The following is a 21,604-nucleotide window of genomic DNA, read 5'->3' on the forward strand; positions in this document are numbered from 1 at the left end:
GTTTGTAGAGATGGGCGTCGAATGGGAAACGCAATCGAACACAATACCGAAGACAGGGTAAAGGATTGCGTGGTGAACAATAAAACGTTAACAAAACCGAACTGAAGCGCGCCCAACACATCCAAGCTCAATGGCGGAAAAAAACAATCTGAAGATTGAGTCGATGCCTATGTGCACTATTGTCCAATGGAGAAGTCACCTATCTCGTGACTTCCAAAGACTTGTTCCAAGACGATAGGAAACTGCAAACATACGGGCCCAACACCAGATGGCGATCTATGCATGGTGTGTGACCTGCAGCTCATATGCCTCGAACAGTCCTTTTTGGTTTGCTAATAACGTAGGTGGTTATAATGTAGACAAATTTGCACAACATTTGGTCTTGCCTGGGCCACAAGGCTACATTTGAAACTTCAAGTTGCGTGCAGATCCATCCAGGGGGATGTAGCTAGGAACTTACAGAGGAGGTGTGGGAGGTAGGAGGGGGATTTCCATTTCATCCCGCATCGAAATATTGGCTTTCCACTGCAACACAAACCACTTAAATAGAATTATACCAAACTCAGCATGACACTACAACTTTACTCAGAACATACACGTATTTGTGGTGGAAACTAAGCCATTCAATGAAGTTTAAAACGCAGAGACTTACAGTGGACATGCAGTACCATGAAAGCAAGCTGTAATGGTGCAGGAGCTGAAGGGGCAGCAGGAGTGCAGAAAGTGTGTGTGAATATTTGTTTGCAGATGCATATATGAGCAAAGGGGATACATGAGCAATGTATGCACTTGTCTATCAGCGATTCATTTCAATAACCATACTTGGTAAGGCTACTTACTTAAAAAGATTTTCCATGAGGTATCGATAGTTAGGCTGCCCACTGTCGGGCATAAAACAAACCGCAAACACAATAATGGCATTCAATCCATCACCATAATATCCTAAAATCAAAATAAATACCATCAGTCAAAGCAAGCTAGAGATATTACAGTCGAAGGCAATTTACACAAAACTGCCACAAATAAAATTGTACAAACAATCTGTATTCAAAGTAAAACATTGCTTTTAGTCATAGTTCTACAACAAATTTAAAAATCTACATATGCCAAAGATATTTATTCACTTACTGAACCTTATGCAGACAGTGGCGACCTCAATAGTGTAATTAATAAGCAAATATAATAGAAAACAGAAACTAATCTAGTCTTAGTAAAATGATCACTGTAGGAGAGTAGGGTCTGCTATCCTATGGTCACCCCAATTTTTGCTTTTTGCTTCACTGGTTTTCGACTTACTGAGGCTGTGGGCCTGCTAATCAGACCCCCAGCCTGCTGTTCTCTCTCTAAATTTATAATACATGTGCTATAGGTACATACCACAATTGGAAATGGACTCCTTGTCAGCCCCTGTACCATGCACTATAGGTGCCCAGGGCATAGGTGCCACCAAGGCCTACCAGGGGCTGAAGCATAGCTTTTGCCACCCCTGGCTGGTTCTTAAATTGACACAACTGGCTGATCACTCAGCTGGGGCAAGTGGGTGTAATCACCCCTTGCTTAGATATAGTATACCTATATCTAAACCTATATCTGGACACATATATAGCCTGTAAGCCACTCCTATGGAAGGCCTCATCAATCCTGGAGGCAGAGTGCGTGGTTTTATGTGAGATGGTGCTCTGGCATGAGCTGAGCCTGTCTGCAGCTGTCGGGAACAACTCCCTAAGCTGATCCGGGATAATGCCATACCATATACTCTTAAGCGCATTATAATCCTCGCGGTTATATAGCAACTTTGGTTTGGCTTTATCAAAACATGTCGTGTAAGGTGTCATACGAATTGGAATACTACCCCCTCGCCAGTTCTGGCGACGGGGGTAGCATTCCACCCTTCTAGAGGGAGAAGACATGTTACTTTACTGAAACGCGGTTGATTTAAAATGAGCCTCAGATCCACAAAATGGATGCCCCTGCCACAGACACGGGTCTGACCTCCTGCTGCTGACCGAAACCCGGCAGAGGAGGCCTGGACAAAGAGTTTCCTGTCACAGGGCGGTGTCAAACCACCCCAGACAGGAGATAGTGGATTGGAGTAGGGAGGTTTCAATGAAACCAGACACTGCCTGGGGAGCACAAGGCTGCCCCTTGCAGGATCCGGCCAAACCGGTTCTGGGGCCTCCCAGCCCCTGTCCCAGCGCGGCCAGGATCAAAGGAGAGGGGTGTAACCACCCCCTTCCTGGGTCCCACCCATAGGAGGGGACCTAGCAGGATGTCCAACCCCCGAGATTCGAATAAGAGGGGGAGCAGTCCCAACGGACCTCAGATCATCCTGAAGAAACATAAGAAACGAAATCTGGACCCTTCGACTTTCTACACGACGTGAGAAGACTGAAGAATCTCCCTTGTGGTCAAGGAGTGACCACCCTGTGCAAACAGGCACCATCCAGCCCTCGACCCTTGCTTTGTTGCAGTTCCCGCCGGAACTCGAGCGACAGAGATCGACGAGATCAAGCTTGCCTGCCTTCTACCTGCCCGATCCACAGTCCCTGCAGAGCTGAGACCCGTGGAGGCGACCGGAAGCGTGGGGCACGCCATCTTGAAAAGGCCACGAGACGCTGACCGTGCGGCCCACGAGTGACCCTCGAAGCTGTACACCGGGGTTTGAGAAGCCCCAGCCCCGAGCTCCACTTGCACCAAAGCTCACCCCTCCACACTCGCTGAGTGCTGCGTGGGGCCCTTCTGCTTGTGTGCGCTCGACGCGTTGGCCCGGTCACTTGCCAGCTGGCTTGTGGCCCCTGTGCCGACGAACTTTGAAATCCGACTTGCTTTTCTGGTTGCTCCAGATCTGCACCAGCTCCTGTGAAAAGGAGCACCCACTCTGACCCTCCTGGTTCGAGTGATAAGCAATCTCCCGGTTCCGCGTGGATTGCTTTTGCCAAGTGCTGTTTGCTACAATCTTCAAGCCGACGGTGCTGACGGCGAGAGCCTACGTGGGACAGATCGTGACCCGCTCCTGGACGTCGCAGATGCCCCAGAGCCCACGTGACAGCGGAGAGAAGCCTATCGACAACTGCCTGATTGCGCCCGACATTGCCTGGTTCCGTCCTGGTTCCACCCTGGTCACTGCTGAGTGACCCAGACTCTGTCCCCTCTGCTTTCAGGTACTTTTCTACATCGATCCACCCTTGGATCGCACCGGACACTTCTGCTTCACAGCGCCTGCAGCTGCAACAGCTCCAAGCACCCAGAACCTGCGTGACAGAACCCGACGCCACTTCGACCCTGTGCACCCACGGCCTGTGGGTGAGGTAACTTTGCAACGCCGGTGTCTTTACACTGGTACACACCTCTAGGGTCTGTGTCTAAAGTTTTGTGTTCCTAGGTTCAGCGGAAGTATCTTTTTATTCACTTTAACTGACTTTTACGCACCATTGACAGTGCATTGGTGCGCGCCGCACTTTCCGTGCTGCACCCGTCTCCTGTGGGCTACTCCCGACTTCTTCATTGCTTGTCCTGACTGCTCCCAGCGAATCTCTAGGCCCTAGGCCTAACCATTGTTCGTAAAGTGTTACTTATACCACTTTTTTGATATATGGTCTGAGTGGCCACCCGCCCTCATCCATAAACGTGCAACTTTATATGTGTAACAGTGCTTTTGATTTAACGCTTGTGCCCCTTTCCTCATAAAGAGTACTGGGGAGTAATTTAGAAATAAATACATATATTTTTATAATATATACTTGTGTGGTGTCCTTTCATTTGATTACAGGATTGTATGTGGTAAAACAGCTCGCTTAACACGACCTCTTAAGTTAAGCCTTTAAGGCTGCTTAGTCCATGCTACCACTAGGATAGCTTGTCTACAAGGTTGACTTACAACCTGACATCTTTGGGGTTTGTTTGGACTGATACCCAGTGGTTCCAGAATTGGAAACACTACATATCAGGCCAACTTCTCACATTGGTGTGCAGCGGTGCGGATTTGAGCTTGCTGTTTGTTTTACCATTGCAATCTTTATCAAATTGAAAGATCACATCAAGTACCTCTAGGTACATATAAATCAAAAGCTTAGCATATTAAGTTCTACTGAACTTAGTAGTTGTAGATAAAAGGGATTAGCACACCCTGACTACAACTCACTAGCAAGGTACAGTAGGAAACCACTTAGTGTAGGTAAGTGCACCACTTACACCTCACTAGCAGTCATGTCTGATACAGGTAGAGCTTCAGGCTCTGCTCCTGTAGAAGTTGATCCTATAGGGACAACATCCAGATATGACAACCTTAGCCACAAAGACCTGAGTGCCTTGTGCACAGCCAGGGGGCTAAAAAAGGGCAGAGGCCCTACCATTCCTTCCCTAATAGCTCTCCTAGAAAAGGATGATCTAGATAAGGTGAGTCAGGCTCCCTTAGATTCAGGTGAAGGGATAAACTCCCCTGAGAATGAGAATCTTCCAGAAGAAGAGGAGGAGGAAGAGGAAGAGGAAGGCTCTGATGTAGACGAGCCTGAAGATCAGGATCAGCAGGGAAACCAGGTACAGGTTGCCAGGCTTAACCAGGCCAACTTGGACCTACATGGGAATGGAGAGGGCCAGCACCACTCCAGATCTCATAACCAAATTCTCCCAGGTAATAGAAGGGAGAGATCTCTGTCAAGGGACTCTCACCTTTCTAGTGCCTCAAGAGAATCTCAAAGAGGAATGACTTCCTCCCAGAGAAAAGAGCATAGGGCCAGGATGAGGGCTGTCCAACTCCAGATAGAGAGGGAGGAGGTAGCTCTGGCTCAAGCTAAACTGACCTTAGCTCAAGCTAAACTTACCTTGGCTAGGGAACAGAAAATAAGTGGCTTAGATGCCACTGGTGGCAGCAAAGTTCCTAAAGAAAAAGACAGGGCCTATGACAATAGAAACCTGACAAAAATTGTGCCCCCCTACAAGGAAGGGGATGATATCCACAAATGGATGACTGCTCTTGAGAGGGCCTGCATGGTACAGCAGGTCCCTGAGGATCAGTGGGCGGCAATTTTATGGTACTCCTTTTCTGAGAAAGGGAGGGACAGGCTCCTCACTGTTAGACCTGAGGATGCCAAAAACTACTCTGTTCTGAAGAGTGCTCTTATTGAAGGGTTTGGCCTAACCACTGAGCAATACAGGTTGTTGTTCAGAGACACCCAAAAAGCACAGACTCAGGACTGGACTGATTTTGTAGATTGTGCCACTAAGGCTCTGGAGGGTTGGCTGCAGGGAAGTAAAGTTTCAGACTATACAGGATTGTACAATCTTATGATGAGAGAACAGATCCTTAATAACTGTCAGAACCAGCTGTTGCATCAATACCTTGTTGACTCTGATTTGACCTCTCCCCAAGAATTGGGAAAGAAGGCAGACAAATGGGTCAGAACAAGGATTAAGCAGAAAAACCAGAACCAAGGTGACCAGAAGAAAACAGACCAGAAGGGTGGGAATCAGAAAGATAAAGAAAAGGACCAGAAGTCTTCAGGCCCCCAAACTAGCAATAAGGAGGGGGGTTCCCAAAATGGAAACAAGAAAAAGAAGAATGATGGCCCAAAGAAACCTTGGTGTAATACCTGCAAATCAGTTTCACACTGGGGCAGTGAATGCACTAAGAAAAATCCAGTCCCCACCACTGCAGCTCCTAAAGCAACTGCACCCCCTAGTACAGTCAGCAGTGGTGGTACACAGCCAAAGGGTTTAGTAGGGTTGACCCTGGGTACTGAGGTGGAATCTGGCCTAGTCAGAATCCCCACACAGGCAGTTCTCCTATATGATGTGGACATATCATTGCCCACTGCAGTAAGCCCCAGTAACCTGGGCAAATATAGGCAGACTCCCTTAATTAATGAGAAACTGGCTCAGGCCTACAGGGACACTTGTGCCAGTGTCACAATGGTGGCACCTGGCTTTGTGGACCCTGGACAAATTGTACTAGGTGAAAGTTACCTAGTGACCAATGCAAGCAACTCCACTACTTCCCATAGTGTGGCTGTTGTGAACTTCTCCTGGGGAGGGGTAGATGGCCTAAAGAAAGTTGTTGTGAGTGCAGACCTCCCAGTAGACTGTCTGTTAGGCAATGATCTTGAAAGCTCAGTTTGGTCAGAAGTGGAGTACAGGACTCATGCAGAAATGCTAGGGATTTCAGCTCATGTCCTTGCAGTGACAAGGTCTCAGGCTAAGAAGTGCCTTCCTGAACCAGTGGTGGATCTTGAAACAATAGACCAACCACAACCCAAGAGAAGGAGCAAGAGGGTTAAGGCTGTGCCTTCCCACTTGCCCCAGGTTGAGGATCAGGTTTCACAGGAAACTGATTCTGCAGTCCAAGAGGAGACTGTCTCAGAGGAGCTTGAACCTGATCAGGTTGAGTTTCTGGGGACAGGGGGACCCTCAAGGGCAGACCTGGGGCAGGCCCAATTAGATTGCCCTTCACTTGAACCCCTCAGACAGCAAGCTGCTGCTGAGGCTGCAGGGAATGCTCAAGGTACCCATAGAGTGTATTGGGATGAAGGACTCCTTTATTCAGAGGCTAGAGACCCCAAGCCTGGCACAACCAGGAGGTTGGTTATACCTTTGAAGTTTAGGGGCTTCCTTCTTACCTTGGCCCATGATATTCCCCTTGCAGGACACTTAGGCCAGAACAAGACTTGGGACAGGCTTGTTCCACACTTTCACTGGCCTCACATGTCAGAAAATGTCAAGGAGTTTTGTCGCTCCTGTGTCACTTGCCAAGCCAGTGGTAAGTCAGGTGGCACAACAAAGGCCCCCCTGATACCACTACCTGTGGTGGGGGTACCCTTTGAAAGAGTTGGAATAGACATTGTGGGTCCCATGGATCCTCAAACAGCATCTGGGCACAGATTTATACTGGTGGTAGTGGATCATGCCACCAGGTACCCAGAAGCAATTCCCCTGAGGACCACCACAGCTCCTGTGGTGGCAAAAGCCCTCATTGCAGTTTTCTCAAGAGTGGGCTTTCCAAAGGAGGTTCTTTCAGACAGAGGTACTAACTTCATGTCTGGATACTTAAAAGCAATGTGGAAAGAGTGTGGAGTAAACTATAAGTTTACCACACCCTACCATCCACAGTGCAATGGGCTTGTGGAAAGGTTCAACAAGACCCTAAAGGGAATGATAAAAGGTTTACCAGAGAAGCTTAGGCGGAAATGGGACATCCTTTTACCCTGCTTGCTCTTTGCTTACAGAGAGGTCCCACAGAAGGGGGTTGGCTACAGCCCTTTTGAACTTTTGTTTGGCCACCCTGTAAGAGGTCCATTGAGTTTGGTGAAGGAAGGATGGGAGTTACCTCTCAAAAAGCCTAAACTAGACATTGTGGACTATGTACTTGGTCTCCGCTCCAGGATGGCTGAATACATGGAGAGAGCATCCAAAAACCTTGAGGCAAGTCAGGAATTACAGAAAGCCTGGCATGACCAAAAGGCTGTTCTGGTTGAGTACCAGCCAGGGCAGAAGGTGTGGGTGTTGGACCCAGTGGGGCCAGCAGCTCTCCAGGACAAATGGACTGGACCCTACCCTATCATTGAGAAAAAGGGAGAAGTCACCTATGTGGTTGACTTTGGCACCCCTAGGAGCCCCCACAGGGTGCTCCATGTCAATCGTTTGAAAGCATTTGTTGAAAGGGAGGACATGAGTCTCCTCATGGCCAAAGATGGGGAACAGGAGGAAGAGAGTGACCCTCTCCCAGACCTGCTTTCCCAGAACCCTGATGATGGTTCAGTTGATGGAGTAGCCTTGGCAGGCAGCCTCACTGAGCAGCAACAGGTGGACTGCAGACAGGTGTTGCAGGCCCACAGACACTTGTTTTCACTCACACCCAGTCAGACTAACTGGTGCACCCATGAGGTGGATACTGGTGACAATCTGCCTGTGAAGAATAAGATCTACAGGCAACCTGACCATGTCAGGGATTGTATAAAGGCTGAGGTGCAAAAGATGTTGGAGCTTGGAGTGATTGAGCCATCAGAGAGCCCATGGGCTAGCCCAGTGGTCCTTGTGCCAAAACCTCATACCAAAGATGGGAAGAGAGAAATGAGGTTTTGTGTGGACTACAGAGGTCTCAATGCTGTCACTAGGACAGATGCTCATCCCATTCCAAGAGCAGATGAGCTCATTGATAAATTGGCTTCTGCCAAGTTTCTGAGCACATTTGATTTGACAGCTGGCTACTGGCAAATCAGACTAGCTGAAGAGTCAAAAGCCAAAACAGCATTCTCTACCCCTAGTGGGCATTATCAGTTTGTGGTAATGCCCTTTGGTTTGAAGAATGCACCTGCCACTTTCCAAAGGTTGGTGAACCAAGTCCTTGCTGGGTTGGATGACTTTTGTGCAGCATATCTAGATGATATTGCTGTCTTTAGCTCCACCTGGGAGGATCACCTGATCCACCTGAAGAAGGTTCTGGAGGCCCTGCAAAAGGCAGGCCTGACTATCAAGGCTACTAAGTGCCAGATAGGGCAGAGCAAGGTTGTGTACTTGGGCCACCTAGTAGGTGGGGGTCAAGTTCAACCACTGGAGAGCAAGATCCAGACCATACAGGACTGGACTCCTCCAACTACCCAGACACAAGTCAGAGCCTTCTTGGGCCTGACTGGGTATTACAGAAAATTTGTAAAGAACTATGGGTCCATTGTGACACCATTGAATGACTTGACATCCAAGAAGATGCCCAAAAAGGTTCAGTGGACAGTTAGCTGTCAAAAGGCATTTGATGACCTGAAGAAGGCCATGTGCTCTGCACCTATCCTGAAGAGTCCTGACTACTCCAAACAGTTCATTGTACAGACAGATGCTTCTGAGTTGGGGGTGGGAGCTGTGCTTTCACAACTTAATCAAGATGGTCAAGACCAGCCCATTGCTTTTATTAGCAGAAGGCTGACCCCCAGGGAGAAACGTTGGTCAGCCATTGAGAGGGAGGCCTTTGCTGTGGTTTGGGCCCTGAAGAAGTTGAGGCCATACTTGTTTGGTACTCACTTCCTAATTCAGACAGACCATAAGCCCCTCTTGTGGCTAAATCAGATGAAGGGTGAAAATCCCAAACTGCTCAGGTGGTCCATTTCCCTACAGGGGATGGACTTTACAGTGGAGCACCGCCCAGGGACTGACCATGGTAATGCAGATGGTCTCTCCAGGAACTTCCACTTAGAACATGAAGACTTATCTGGTCAAGGTTAAGTTTAATGTCCCTGCGTTTGGGGGGGGGGTTATGTAGGAGAGTAGGGTCTGCTATCCTATGGTCACCCCAATTTTTGCTTTTTGCTTCACTGGTTTTCGACTTACTGAGGCTGTGGGCCTGCTAATCAGACCCCCAGCCTGCTGTTCTCTCTCTAAATTTATAATACATGTGCTATAGGTACATACCACAATTGGAAATGGACTCCTTGTCAGCCCCTGTACCATGCACTATAGGTGCCCAGGGCATAGGTGCCACCAAGGCCTACCAGGGGCTGAAGCATAGCTTTTGCCACCCCTGGCTGGTTCTTAAATTGACACAACTGGCTGATCACTCAGCTGGGGCAAGTGGGTGTAATCACCCCTTGCTTAGATATAGTATACCTATATCTAAACCTATATCTGGACACATATATAGCCTGTAAGCCACTCCTATGGAAGGCCTCATCAATCCTGGAGGCAGAGTGCGTGGTTTTATGTGAGATGGTGCTCTGGCATGAGCTGAGCCTGTCTGCAGCTGTCGGGAACAACTCCCTAAGCTGATCCGGGATAATGCCATACCATATACTCTTAAGCGCATTATAATCCTCGCGGTTATATAGCAACTTTGGTTTGGCTTTATCAAAACATGTCGTGTAAGGTGTCATACGAATTGGAATACTACCCCCTCGCCAGTTCTGGCGACGGGGGTAGCATTCCACCCTTCTAGAGGGAGAAGACATGTTACTTTACTGAAACGCGGTTGATTTAAAATGAGCCTCAGATCCACAAAATGGATGCCCCTGCCACAGACACGGGTCTGACCTCCTGCTGCTGACCGAAACCCGGCAGAGGAGGCCTGGACAAAGAGTTTCCTGTCACAGGGCGGTGTCAAACCACCCCAGACAGGAGATAGTGGATTGGAGTAGGGAGGTTTCAATGAAACCAGACACTGCCTGGGGAGCACAAGGCTGCCCCTTGCAGGATCCGGCCAAACCGGTTCTGGGGCCTCCCAGCCCCTGTCCCAGCGCGGCCAGGATCAAAGGAGAGGGGTGTAACCACCCCCTTCCTGGGTCCCACCCATAGGAGGGGACCTAGCAGGATGTCCAACCCCCGAGATTCGAATAAGAGGGGGAGCAGTCCCAACGGACCTCAGATCATCCTGAAGAAACATAAGAAACGAAATCTGGACCCTTCGACTTTCTACACGACGTGAGAAGACTGAAGAATCTCCCTTGTGGTCAAGGAGTGACCACCCTGTGCAAACAGGCACCATCCAGCCCTCGACCCTTGCTTTGTTGCAGTTCCCGCCGGAACTCGAGCGACAGAGATCGACGAGATCAAGCTTGCCTGCCTTCTACCTGCCCGATCCACAGTCCCTGCAGAGCTGAGACCCGTGGAGGCGACCGGAAGCGTGGGGCACGCCATCTTGAAAAGGCCACGAGACGCTGACCGTGCGGCCCACGAGTGACCCTCGAAGCTGTACACCGGGGTTTGAGAAGCCCCAGCCCCGAGCTCCACTTGCACCAAAGCTCACCCCTCCACACTCGCTGAGTGCTGCGTGGGGCCCTTCTGCTTGTGTGCGCTCGACGCGTTGGCCCGGTCACTTGCCAGCTGGCTTGTGGCCCCTGTGCCGACGAACTTTGAAATCCGACTTGCTTTTCTGGTTGCTCCAGATCTGCACCAGCTCCTGTGAAAAGGAGCACCCACTCTGACCCTCCTGGTTCGAGTGATAAGCAATCTCCCGGTTCCGCGTGGATTGCTTTTGCCAAGTGCTGTTTGCTACAATCTTCAAGCCGACGGTGCTGACGGCGAGAGCCTACGTGGGACAGATCGTGACCCGCTCCTGGACGTCGCAGATGCCCCAGAGCCCACGTGACAGCGGAGAGAAGCCTATCGACAACTGCCTGATTGCGCCCGACATTGCCTGGTTCCGTCCTGGTTCCACCCTGGTCACTGCTGAGTGACCCAGACTCTGTCCCCTCTGCTTTCAGGTACTTTTCTACATCGATCCACCCTTGGATCGCACCGGACACTTCTGCTTCACAGCGCCTGCAGCTGCAACAGCTCCAAGCACCCAGAACCTGCGTGACAGAACCCGACGCCACTTCGACCCTGTGCACCCACGGCCTGTGGGTGAGGTAACTTTGCAACGCCGGTGTCTTTACACTGGTACACACCTCTAGGGTCTGTGTCTAAAGTTTTGTGTTCCTAGGTTCAGCGGAAGTATCTTTTTATTCACTTTAACTGACTTTTACGCACCATTGACAGTGCATTGGTGCGCGCCGCACTTTCCGTGCTGCACCCGTCTCCTGTGGGCTACTCCCGACTTCTTCATTGCTTGTCCTGACTGCTCCCAGCGAATCTCTAGGCCCTAGGCCTAACCATTGTTCGTAAAGTGTTACTTATACCACTTTTTTGATATATGGTCTGAGTGGCCACCCGCCCTCATCCATAAACGTGCAACTTTATATGTGTAACAGTGCTTTTGATTTAACGCTTGTGCCCCTTTCCTCATAAAGAGTACTGGGGAGTAATTTAGAAATAAATACATATATTTTTATAATATATACTTGTGTGGTGTCCTTTCATTTGATTACAGGATTGTATGTGGTAAAACAGCTCGCTTAACACGACCTCTTAAGTTAAGCCTTTAAGGCTGCTTAGTCCATGCTACCACTAGGATAGCTTGTCTACAAGGTTGACTTACAACCTGACATCTTTGGGGTTTGTTTGGACTGATACCCAGTGGTTCCAGAATTGGAAACACTACATATCAGGCCAACTTCTCACAATCACAGAAGGGCCGCAGCTGCCTTGGTGATCATGTCACCCCAGTCAAGGCAGTAACTACTGTAGTGATTGTGTCACAGGATTACAACTACCTAGGGGACTGTGTCAGTAACTGCTTTTGTGAAGATACAGGCCCAGTCAGGATTGCGACTGCTACCACTGCTGTGGGGATTGTGTCTGCCAAGGGGGGCTGCAACTGATTTGCTGATTGTGTTGGCAACTTCCTTTGTAAATGTCAAAGCCCAGTCAGTGCTGCGGCTACCCTAGTGGTCATATCGGTCTTGCAGGCTCTCATACCTGCTTTGACATAAGCCAACAGCTCAAGCCAGGCTTCATCTATCTCACTGACCAGTCGGGGCTACAGCAGCTGGATCCAGACCTGTGTGCAAGCCTGGGCCTCCATACCATGCAGGACTGAACCGAGGCAACAAAGTGAGAAGAGATGCAGACTGTGCCCCTCCTCCTCAGCAGCTTTCAAGACCACTCACCCAGCAGCAGAGTGGAAACGGGAGGTGGGGGTGAGTTGCTAGATCCAGGTTAACTTCCTAGCCACTACACCACCAGGGTTCAGAACATGTAAAAAGCATAAACTGACTGCACATTTAACCCCTTCACTGCGGCGGCTATTCCGCCGCAGTGCTAAGGGAGGGGGGGGGGCCACGCGGCGGTCCCGTGCTCGTGACGGAACCGCTCCGTCACGGCACGCGGGTGAGCTGTGCTTGTGACGGAACGGTTCCGTCGCGGCCCCGCCCGCGCTAGAGAACGTTAGCGCAGGTGCGGAATTCGCACCGCGCAGGCTCAGCGCTGGGGCCGTCACTGAACCGTTCCGTCACCAGCACTGCCCACCCGAGGCTTGTGACGGAACGGTTCCGTCACGAGCATGGGAGGGGTTAATTTATGAGGCACCAGAATCTGCACCCGAGCCTGATTCATGCTTCTTCTATCAACTGTTGGGAGTGGAAGCTCATCAAGAAGATAACAAAGGGGATAGGCGAGTGTAAAACATGGATCACTGCCCAATGCGCTGCATTGAATTGTGTAGTAATGAATGCTGCTGTGAGAGGAAGAAATGTGTTACTTACCTGTAACTGCAGTTATCCAGTATTGGTATCTTTCATAGATTCACTTGCCTGAATCATTCCCCGTCATCGGGATGGGAGTCCCCGGTACATAAATTAAGTAATGTCCCAAAGGCCTCACATTAGTAACATATCCATGTCCTTTTGTAAAAAGGACCAAACTCTAGAGAAGAGCCAATCAGCTTTCATCTCCCTCTAAAACCCTCCTGGAAGGAACTCCCGTCCCTCAAATTTTCGTAAGCACCGTGCTAAGTAGAAGTACTACTGAGAGAATTAGGAATTATTTGGAAATAAAGAACGTACACTACAGGGTCGTTGAGATGGAAGTCCGATGGGACTTTAGGCACAAATTTTGGATTTGTTCGTAATATCATCCTGTCTTATTTGAATTAAAGAAGGGATCTTGAATTGAAAAAGCCTGGAGCTCACTTACTCGTCTCATTGAGGTAAGGGCGAGAAGGAGCGCTGTTTTCCAAGAGAGATACTTAAGATCAGCTCTGTGTATCAGCTCAAAGGGATGTTTCATGAGCTGAGCAAGAGTTGTGTTGAGTTGCCCAGCAGGAGGTAAAGTCTTCACAGGAGGAAAAGTCCTGAACAGGCCTTTAAGAAACTGCTTGATCAATCTGTTAGAGCAGAGAGAAGGGCCAGCAGAAGATCCTCTGTAACGGGATATTGCCGCCAACTGAATCCTGATGGAAGCGTGAGCAAGACCTGAGTTCGCCAAATGGAGAAGGTAAGGAAATATTTGTACTGGAGAAGAAGAAAAAGGGTGTATTTTCTGTGACTTACACCAAATGCAGAACCTTTTCCACTTTAAAGAGTATGTCTTGTTAGTACTGTCCGCTCGAGCCCGAGCCAGAACAGCTCTACAATCCAGTGGAATGTCTAGATTCTGAATTTCCTTGAACTCAGGAGCCAAGCAGATAACCTGAGAGATGCCGGATCCGGATGCTGGACTTGCTGATGGTTCATGGTGAGGAGAGAAGGGAACGGTTTCAACCGGATTGGTGGTTCCAGGGAGAGAAGGTGAAGGTGAAGCTCTGTGAACCAATGCGGTCGTGGCCGAGTGTGCAAGGCTCAGATTTAATTTCCTGAGAACTCTGGGAATCATTGGAAACGGTGGAAAAGCGTATGCAAAGACGTTGCACAATGTGATCAAAAATGCATTCCCTAGAGATCGCTTCTGGGGATGCCAGCTTGCGAAGTGTTGGCATTTGGCGTTCTGCTTTTCAGCGAATAGATCTATGAGAGGAGTGCCCCACTGTGAGAATATTTGGTCGAGGATCCACTGGTCCAATTCCCACTTGTGACACTTTGTCTGTTGCCTGCTCAGAGAATCGGCCAGAACGTTGTCTGTTCCTGGGACATACTCTACCCAAAGGAAAATATTGTGCAGGATCAACCAGCTGCAGATTAGTCTTGTGAGAGAGTGTTAGCGAGCGAGTCCCTCCCTGTTTCTTGAGATAGTGCATTGTCGTGGTATCGTTCGTACGCACAAGCACTAGAGAATTCCTGATTCTCTGTAGGAAAGCTTGATGGGCGAGGAAGATCGCTCGCAGTTCGAGGCGATTTCTATGAAATTTATTCTCGAAGGGGGACCACTTCCCACTTATCTGCAGTTCTTGGAGAAAAGCTCCCCAACCTTCCAGTAATGCGTCTGTTGCGATGATATGTGGCGAAGCTGGAAGCAAGAAAGGCAAGCTTTGAGAAAGGTTCTGAGGACAAATCCACCACCGCAGAGCCTTGACCATTTGAGGGGTCATTCGTATGACGTTGTCGAATGAACCTGTGCATTGGACCCATTGAGCTGAGAGCGCCTCTTGAAGAGGGTGCATGCGAAGATGACAGTGTGGAACCAGTAAAATGCATGATGACATTCCGAGCAAGGTCTTGAAAAGGCGAACTGTTAAGGACCTCTTGGAACTCCTGAGACTAGCCAATGAAATAAGCCTGTCCTTTCTTTCTTGTGATGGAAACGCCTTCCTCTGGCTTATGTCGAGGGTAGCGCCTAGGAAATGTATACGCTAAGAAGGCAGGAGGACCGACTTGTCCCGATTGAGTGTGAGACCCAAACGGTCGAAAAGCTGTAGACAAGCGTTGGAAGACCTGGACGAGTCTTCTAGGGATGGTGCCTTGATTAGCCAGTCGTCCATATATGGAAAAACCTGATGGTGTTGTTGCCTGAAATATGCAGCCACTGGAGATAGGCATTTTGTAAAAATGGGTGGTGCAGATTTGAGCCCGTACGACTGGACACTGAACTGAAAGTGTCTGCCCGCTACTGCAAACCTCAAGAACTTCTTGTGATTCCGGTAAATAGGGATGTGAAAATAAGAATCCTGAAGATCCAGAGACACCATGTAGTCTTCCGCATCTAGAAGTTGTAGAACTTCCTGAATTGTCACCATACGAAACAACTGCTTTCTCAAGAATCTGTTGAGGGATCTTAGGTCTAAAATTGGTCTCCATTTTTTCTCCTTTTTCTGTATCAGCAAAAAAAAAAATAAAAAACGGGAGTAAAATCCTCTCCCCCTTTGAGAAAGAGGAACTCTTTCTATAGCTCCCTCCTGGAGCATAAGTGAAATCTCCCGGAGTAGAATACGTAGATTTTTGTTAATCATAGGTCGGGGAGGGATTCAGGGAGGAATTTGAATAAACTCCAGTGAATGACCGAATTGAACCAATTGCAGAACCAAACGGTCTGTTGTAATTTGTTTCCAATTTTTCTGAAAATGGGAAATTCTTCCTCCAACTTTTGAGGGCGGAGATTAAATGGAAACTGGCTGAAGAGAAGGGTCATTGTCGTCGGGCAGCGCCTTTCTGTTGACCCTTGCCACGAAAGGAGGATTTAGTAAAGGACGATTGCTGCTGCTGACGCGGTTGGTACTGTGGTCGATATTGTTGACCAGAAAAGTAGGACGGCCGATTCTGGAAATCATCTCTAGAAGAGGACTGCCCTCTCCCTATTGATCCACAAAAGGAAGTATTTTTGAATTAGAGGGTACCCAAAGTTCTGGCCGTGTCGGTATCCTTTTTTTATACCTTGGAGAGCTTCATCAAGTTGCTTTCAACCAACCTTGGCGTCTTAACACTGCTGCGCCAGCCAGCTGTCGAAACCCAGTAGATGCGATGTCCATCACGCAATCTATTCTCTCCGATGCCGAGCGTTCACCTTCAAGCAAGATCTTTTTTGCTTCTTCTTTTGATTCTTCTGGCAAGGCTGCCAGACACGGAGCTATGCCTGCCCATAACTGTCTATTATAACGTCCTTACAGCGCCAAGGCATTGGACGCTCGTACTGTCAACGCGGACATTGAAGAAAAACGCTTTCCGATGTTATCAAGCTTTCGGCATTCCTTATCCGGAGGAGCTGTTAGCGGGGCAGAAGGATTCTTTGATTTTCTTTGAGCGGCCTGCGTTTTGACAGAGTCTGGTTTGGGATGTCCTATCAAGCAAGCTGGAGCAGTGTCAGGCGCTCTGTATTTTTTATCCAGGCGAGGCAATACTGGGGGCACTGAGGAAGGGTTATGCATAATCTTCACACCCTGACCCCATAAGTATTCTAGCATGGGTATAGATCTGACAGACTTCTCAAAAGGCTCCTTAAAATCATACAAGAAGCAATCTTGTTGGTGTGAAGTCGTGGGTATTTGAAAAAAGCTGCTCTCTCAACTATGTTACGGAATCCCCCGATGTCCTCCGGTGGGGAGTCAGCCTGCGCAGGCACCGGAGAAGCAGGACAGGGAATGACAGTCGTCCCATTCATCATGGGTAGACTGGGAATTATGGAGTTCCCCCTCTTCATGCGGATCCTCCTCCTCATCATCAGTAGATGGAGGATGCGGCAAAATGACAGGCTCTGGCTGTAAGTTCAAAGGTGGAGGCCATGGTCTTGGTGGTGGAGACACCGTTGGGAGTTCAGGTTTAGGAGACGTAGGAAACCTCTGTTTATGGTCTGTAATGAGGTACTGTAAGTCTGAAACCAAGGATGCTGGTAGGAAAACCATAGGCGGAGGAGGCTGCTGATATTTTTCCCTATAAGCTGTCTGATCCTCCTGATCTTGGTCCTCCTCATAACCATCTTGGCACTTTACATTAAGTTCAGAGGGGCTTGTCCCTGTTTGAAACATACTGCCCTCATCAGAATCCTCCTCTTCCAGAAGACATGCTGGAGGCAGTGGTGGGACCCTACTTGGAGAAGTCAGGGCCGGAGTCAACATATGCTTTGTGATTTTTAGATTTACGTATGTACTTTTTAAATTTGAATCCGTCGTGGTCTACATCGTGCCGTCGACGATGGAGATTTCGTCAACGGTGTTGTCTTCGTCGACTGAGTCTTCGTCGACGGTGGAGTCGACGAAGACAGGACAGTCTTCGTCATCGAGCTCTATGACCCAGTCGTCGCGATTGTAGCATCGAAGGTTGCTTGGACGTCGACGATGTTTTCGTTATCTTTATTAATCGACAACACAGTCTTACCGGCCTTCGACGTGGATAATTAAGACGCCGCCACAATCGTGGAGACAGTCGTCGTCGCACAAGTTACTACTTGTGTAACGATATATCTGTAAGAGACATTAGTTAGTGATAGATTCCTTACCTTAGAATATCCCCAGGCGTCAGACTGGATCCGGAAATTTTTGCGTAGCAATACCCCTGCGCGCTGGTAGGCGTCGTCTGCGGCTCCGCGTCCGTCGTCGGCGTCGTGAGCGCCGGGATGACGTCATCGGAGTATATAGACGGCGCCCATGCGCGCTGACGTCAGTTCTGATAACACAGCTTTTCCGCGCCAGATACGCAGAGCCATGATAGAACTAACACTGGTGCCATTGAAACTAGGGCCCTGAAAGGGGATGACCTTAACCCTAAATATCGGTTCGCAGAACGGGGAGGATGGGAGGGCGGTAAGGAATCTATCACTAACTAATGTCTCTTACAGATATATCGTTACACAAGTAGTAACTTGTGCATCTGAACGAGACACGTTAGTGATAGATTCCTTACCTTAGAATAGATACCCCAGCAATACCAACCCCGGTGGTGGGTCTGCGAACCAATATCACACCAGAAAATCCTGGAGGACGGAACGGCCAAAGAAGCCATCCCTCCGGACTTGACTGTCCAGGCAGTAGTGTCTTGCGAACGTGTGCAGCGAGGCCCACGTGGCTGCCTGACAGATGTCCTGCAGGGGGACACCGCGGCCCAGGGCAGTAGTCGTTGCCGTGGCCCGAGTGGAGTGAGCCCGCAATCCAGCCGGGGGCTCCTTCCTCGCCATGGAGTAGCATGCTTGGATGCACAAGATGATCCACCTGGAGATGGTCCTCTTGTGTACAGCCTTTCCCTTCTTCGCGCCCACGTAACCAACGAAGAGTTGGTCATCCACCCGGAATTGGCGAGTGCGGTCCAGGTAGTAGGAGAGCGCACGTTTTGGATCCAGACGGTGGAGCCTCTCTTCCTCTTTCGAGGGATGCGGAGGCGGAAAGAAGGTGGGCAAGGTGATGGACTGCCCGATGTGGAAGGCCGTGACAACCTTGGGCAGAAAGGAAGGTCGTGTACGCAACACCACCTTATCAGGATGAACAGACAGGAAAGGCGGAGAAGAAGAAAGAGCCTGGAGCTCACTCACCCTCCTGGCAGAGGTGATGGCAACCAGGAAGGCCGTCTTCAGCGTAAGGAGACGAAGAGGACAGTTATGAAGTGGCTCAAAGGGAGCACACATCAGATAGGTGAGAACAAGGTTCAAGTCCCACTGGGGCATCACGAAGGGAACAGGAGGGAACATGTGTGTGATGCCCTTCAGAAATCTACTCACTATGGGGGACTTGAACAAAGAAGGCTGATCTGGTAGCCTCAAGAAGGCTGAAAGAGCAGAGAGGTACCCTTTAAGAGTGCCCAGAGCAGAGCCCTGCTGGGCAAGGGAAAGAAGAAAGAGCAGCACTTCCGAAAGGGGTGCAGAGAGGGGATCCACAGCCTTTGCTGCGCACCATGCCACAAACCTATTCCACCGGCAGGCGTATACCGACTTAGTGGAGGGACGCCTGGCTGCCAGAATGATGTCACAGACTTCGGGAGGCAAGTCAAATGGCCTCAACTGCCGCCGCTCAATCTCCAAGCTTGTAGGTGGAGACTGGACAGGTTCGGGTGCAGGACCGTCCCCTGCTGCTGCGACAGAAGGTCCTCCCGAAGAGGCAGACGAATCGGGGGATCGACTGACATGCTGAGTAGCTCGGGATACCAGTATCTTCGAGCCCAGTCCGGAGCCACAAGGATAACTTGGGCCCGGTCGCGCTTGATCTTCTTCAGCACTCTGGGCAGAAGTGGTATAGGCGGAAAGGCGTACAACAGGCCGCAGCTCCACTCGCGACGAAAAGCGTCTCCGAGCGAGTGCCGCCTTGGAAACTCCAACGCGCAGAACTGCTGACATTGCGCGTTCTCTTCTGTGGCGAATAGATCTAACCAAGGCTCTCCCCACTGTCGAAAGAGACCTTGCGCCACGTCCGAGTTCAGACGCCATTCGTGATCCATCATGCACCGGCGGCTGAGTTCGTCCGCCCTGGCATTCAGAGAACCTGCCAGGTGTTGAACCACCAGAGTCACGCCCTGATGTTCCAGCCACTGCCAGAGGCGCAGAGCCTCCTGGCAAAGGGTCCACGACCCCACACCGCCCTGTTTGTTGCAGTACCACATGGCGGTGGTGTTGCCGGTGAACACTTGCACCACGCTCCCCCTGACAGAGGGGAGGAATGCCTTCAGTGCAAGACGAATCGCCCGCAGCTCCAGAAGGTTGATGTGGAGCCGGGACTCCGCCGGAGACCAGAGGCCTCTGATCTCCGCCTCTCCCATGTGGCCTCCCCAGCCCTGGAGGGACGCGTCCGTCACAACTACGTGCTCCGGCTGGGGTAGAGAGAGGGGTCTGCCACTGACCCAGTCGCGGTCCGTGAGCCACCACTGCAGTTGTTTCGCTGTGCCCTCCGAGATCAGGACATGATCGGACAGGTTGCCCTGATGCTGGGCCCACTGAAACTTCAGGTCCCACTGCAGAGCCCGCATCCGCCACCTGGCGTGACGCACCAGAAGGATGCAGGAGGCCATCAGTCCCAGAAGCCGCAGCGTCAACCTGACCGAGACCCGGGATAACGGCCCGAAGATAGGAATCAGAGCCTGAATATCCCGAACCCGCTGCTCGGGTGGGTAAACCCGAAACTGCGCCGAGTCGAGAACCGCTCCGATGAAAAGGAGCTTCTGAGAGGGACACAGGTGTGACTTCGGCACATTGATGGAGAACCCCAGCAAGTGCAGGAGGTCGGCCGTAGTCTGGAGGTGGCTGACGACTGTCTGGGGCGAGCCCGCCTTCAACAACCAGTCGTCGAGGTAGGGGAAGACTGACACCCCTTGCCTGCGCAGATGGGCTGCGACCACCGCCATCACCTTCGTGAACACCCGTGGGGCGCTGGTAAGGCCGAAGGGGAGCACGGTAAACTGAAAGTGCTCGTGGCCTACCGTGAACCGCAGGTAACGCCGGTGGGCCGGCAGGACGGGGATGTGGAAATAGGCGTCCTGCAAGTCCAACGCTACCATCCAGTCTCCTGGGTCCAGGGCAGCCAGGACCTGAGCCAAAGTGAGCATCTTGAACTTCTCCGTACGGAGGAAGCCGTTGACGTTCCGCAGATCCAAGATAGGGCGTAGGCCCCCTTTGCCCTTCTTGGGTACCAGAAAGTAGTGGGAGTAACAGCCACGTCCTACTTCTGGCCCAGGAACGCGCTCGATGGCCCTCTTGGCCAAGAGGGCCGAAACTTCCTCTTGCAGAAGTCGCAAGTGATCCCCCGACACACGGTGGCATTGAGGTGGCATGGATGGAGGGGAAGACTCGAAGGGGAGGGAGAAACCCCTTCGGACAATTTGCAGCACCCACCTGTCCGAAGTGACTGTATGCCAGTGGGAGAGGTGATGGCGAACCCTGCCTCCCACAGGCGTCACATGGGCCTGAAAACTCGGAAGGTTTTGAGGCGGGGGCTGCTGAGGGAGGTGTGGACTGGCCTCGCCGCTGGCCCCGACCACCGCCACGGCGGTTCCCACGGCCGCCACCGCGTTGCTGAACATTCTGCGGCGCGTGGCTGACGGTCCGTGGTGGGGCGCCCCTTCCGTGGCCACGAAAGGAGCGAAAGGCACCCGATTGCTGGCGTGGGGCCGCAAGGCCCAAGGACTTGGCCGTGGCCCTGGAGTCCTTAAAACGTTCCAGCGCATGGTCTGCCTTGTCGCCGAAGAGGCGACGGCCATCAAACGGCATGTCCAGGAGAGTGGCCTGGACATCGGCCGAGAAATTGGCGGACCTCAACCAGGCGTGGCGTCGAACCGCCACCGTCGTTGCCATCGCCCTGCCCAGTGAGTCCGTGGTATCCAGCCCACACCGGATGGAAAAGCGTGCCGCATCTCGGCCGTCCGCAAGGGTTTGGCTGAGTTTAGCCCTGACCTCCTCAGAGCACTGTGGCAGCACCTCCGCAACCGTGTCCCACAGAGTGTGGGTGTAGCGGCCCAAGAGACAGTTGGTGTTC

At 50.9% G+C, this 21,604-nt stretch overlaps 1 protein-coding gene across 1 annotated transcript in view; it reads right to left on the minus strand.

Moving 5' to 3' along the window:
• Positions 1 to 781: 781 nt before the first annotated feature.
• The window catches only part of LOC147665994 (BCL2/adenovirus E1B 19 kDa protein-interacting protein 2-like), a 196,119-nt gene continuing 175,296 nt past the window's right edge, over positions 782 to 21,604 (minus strand). Inside the window, exon 7 of the mRNA XM_086949341.1 lies at positions 782 to 942. Coding sequence (XP_086805467.1) covers positions 836 to 942 — 107 coding nt within the window. The 3' untranslated portion in view covers positions 782 to 835. The remainder of the gene's footprint in view (positions 943 to 21,604) is intronic.

Source organism: Lissotriton vulgaris, unplaced genomic scaffold, assembly GCF_964263255.1.
Source record: "Lissotriton vulgaris unplaced genomic scaffold, aLisVul1.2 SCAFFOLD_2925, whole genome shotgun sequence".
Taxonomy (NCBI): domain Eukaryota; kingdom Metazoa; phylum Chordata; class Amphibia; order Caudata; family Salamandridae; genus Lissotriton; species Lissotriton vulgaris.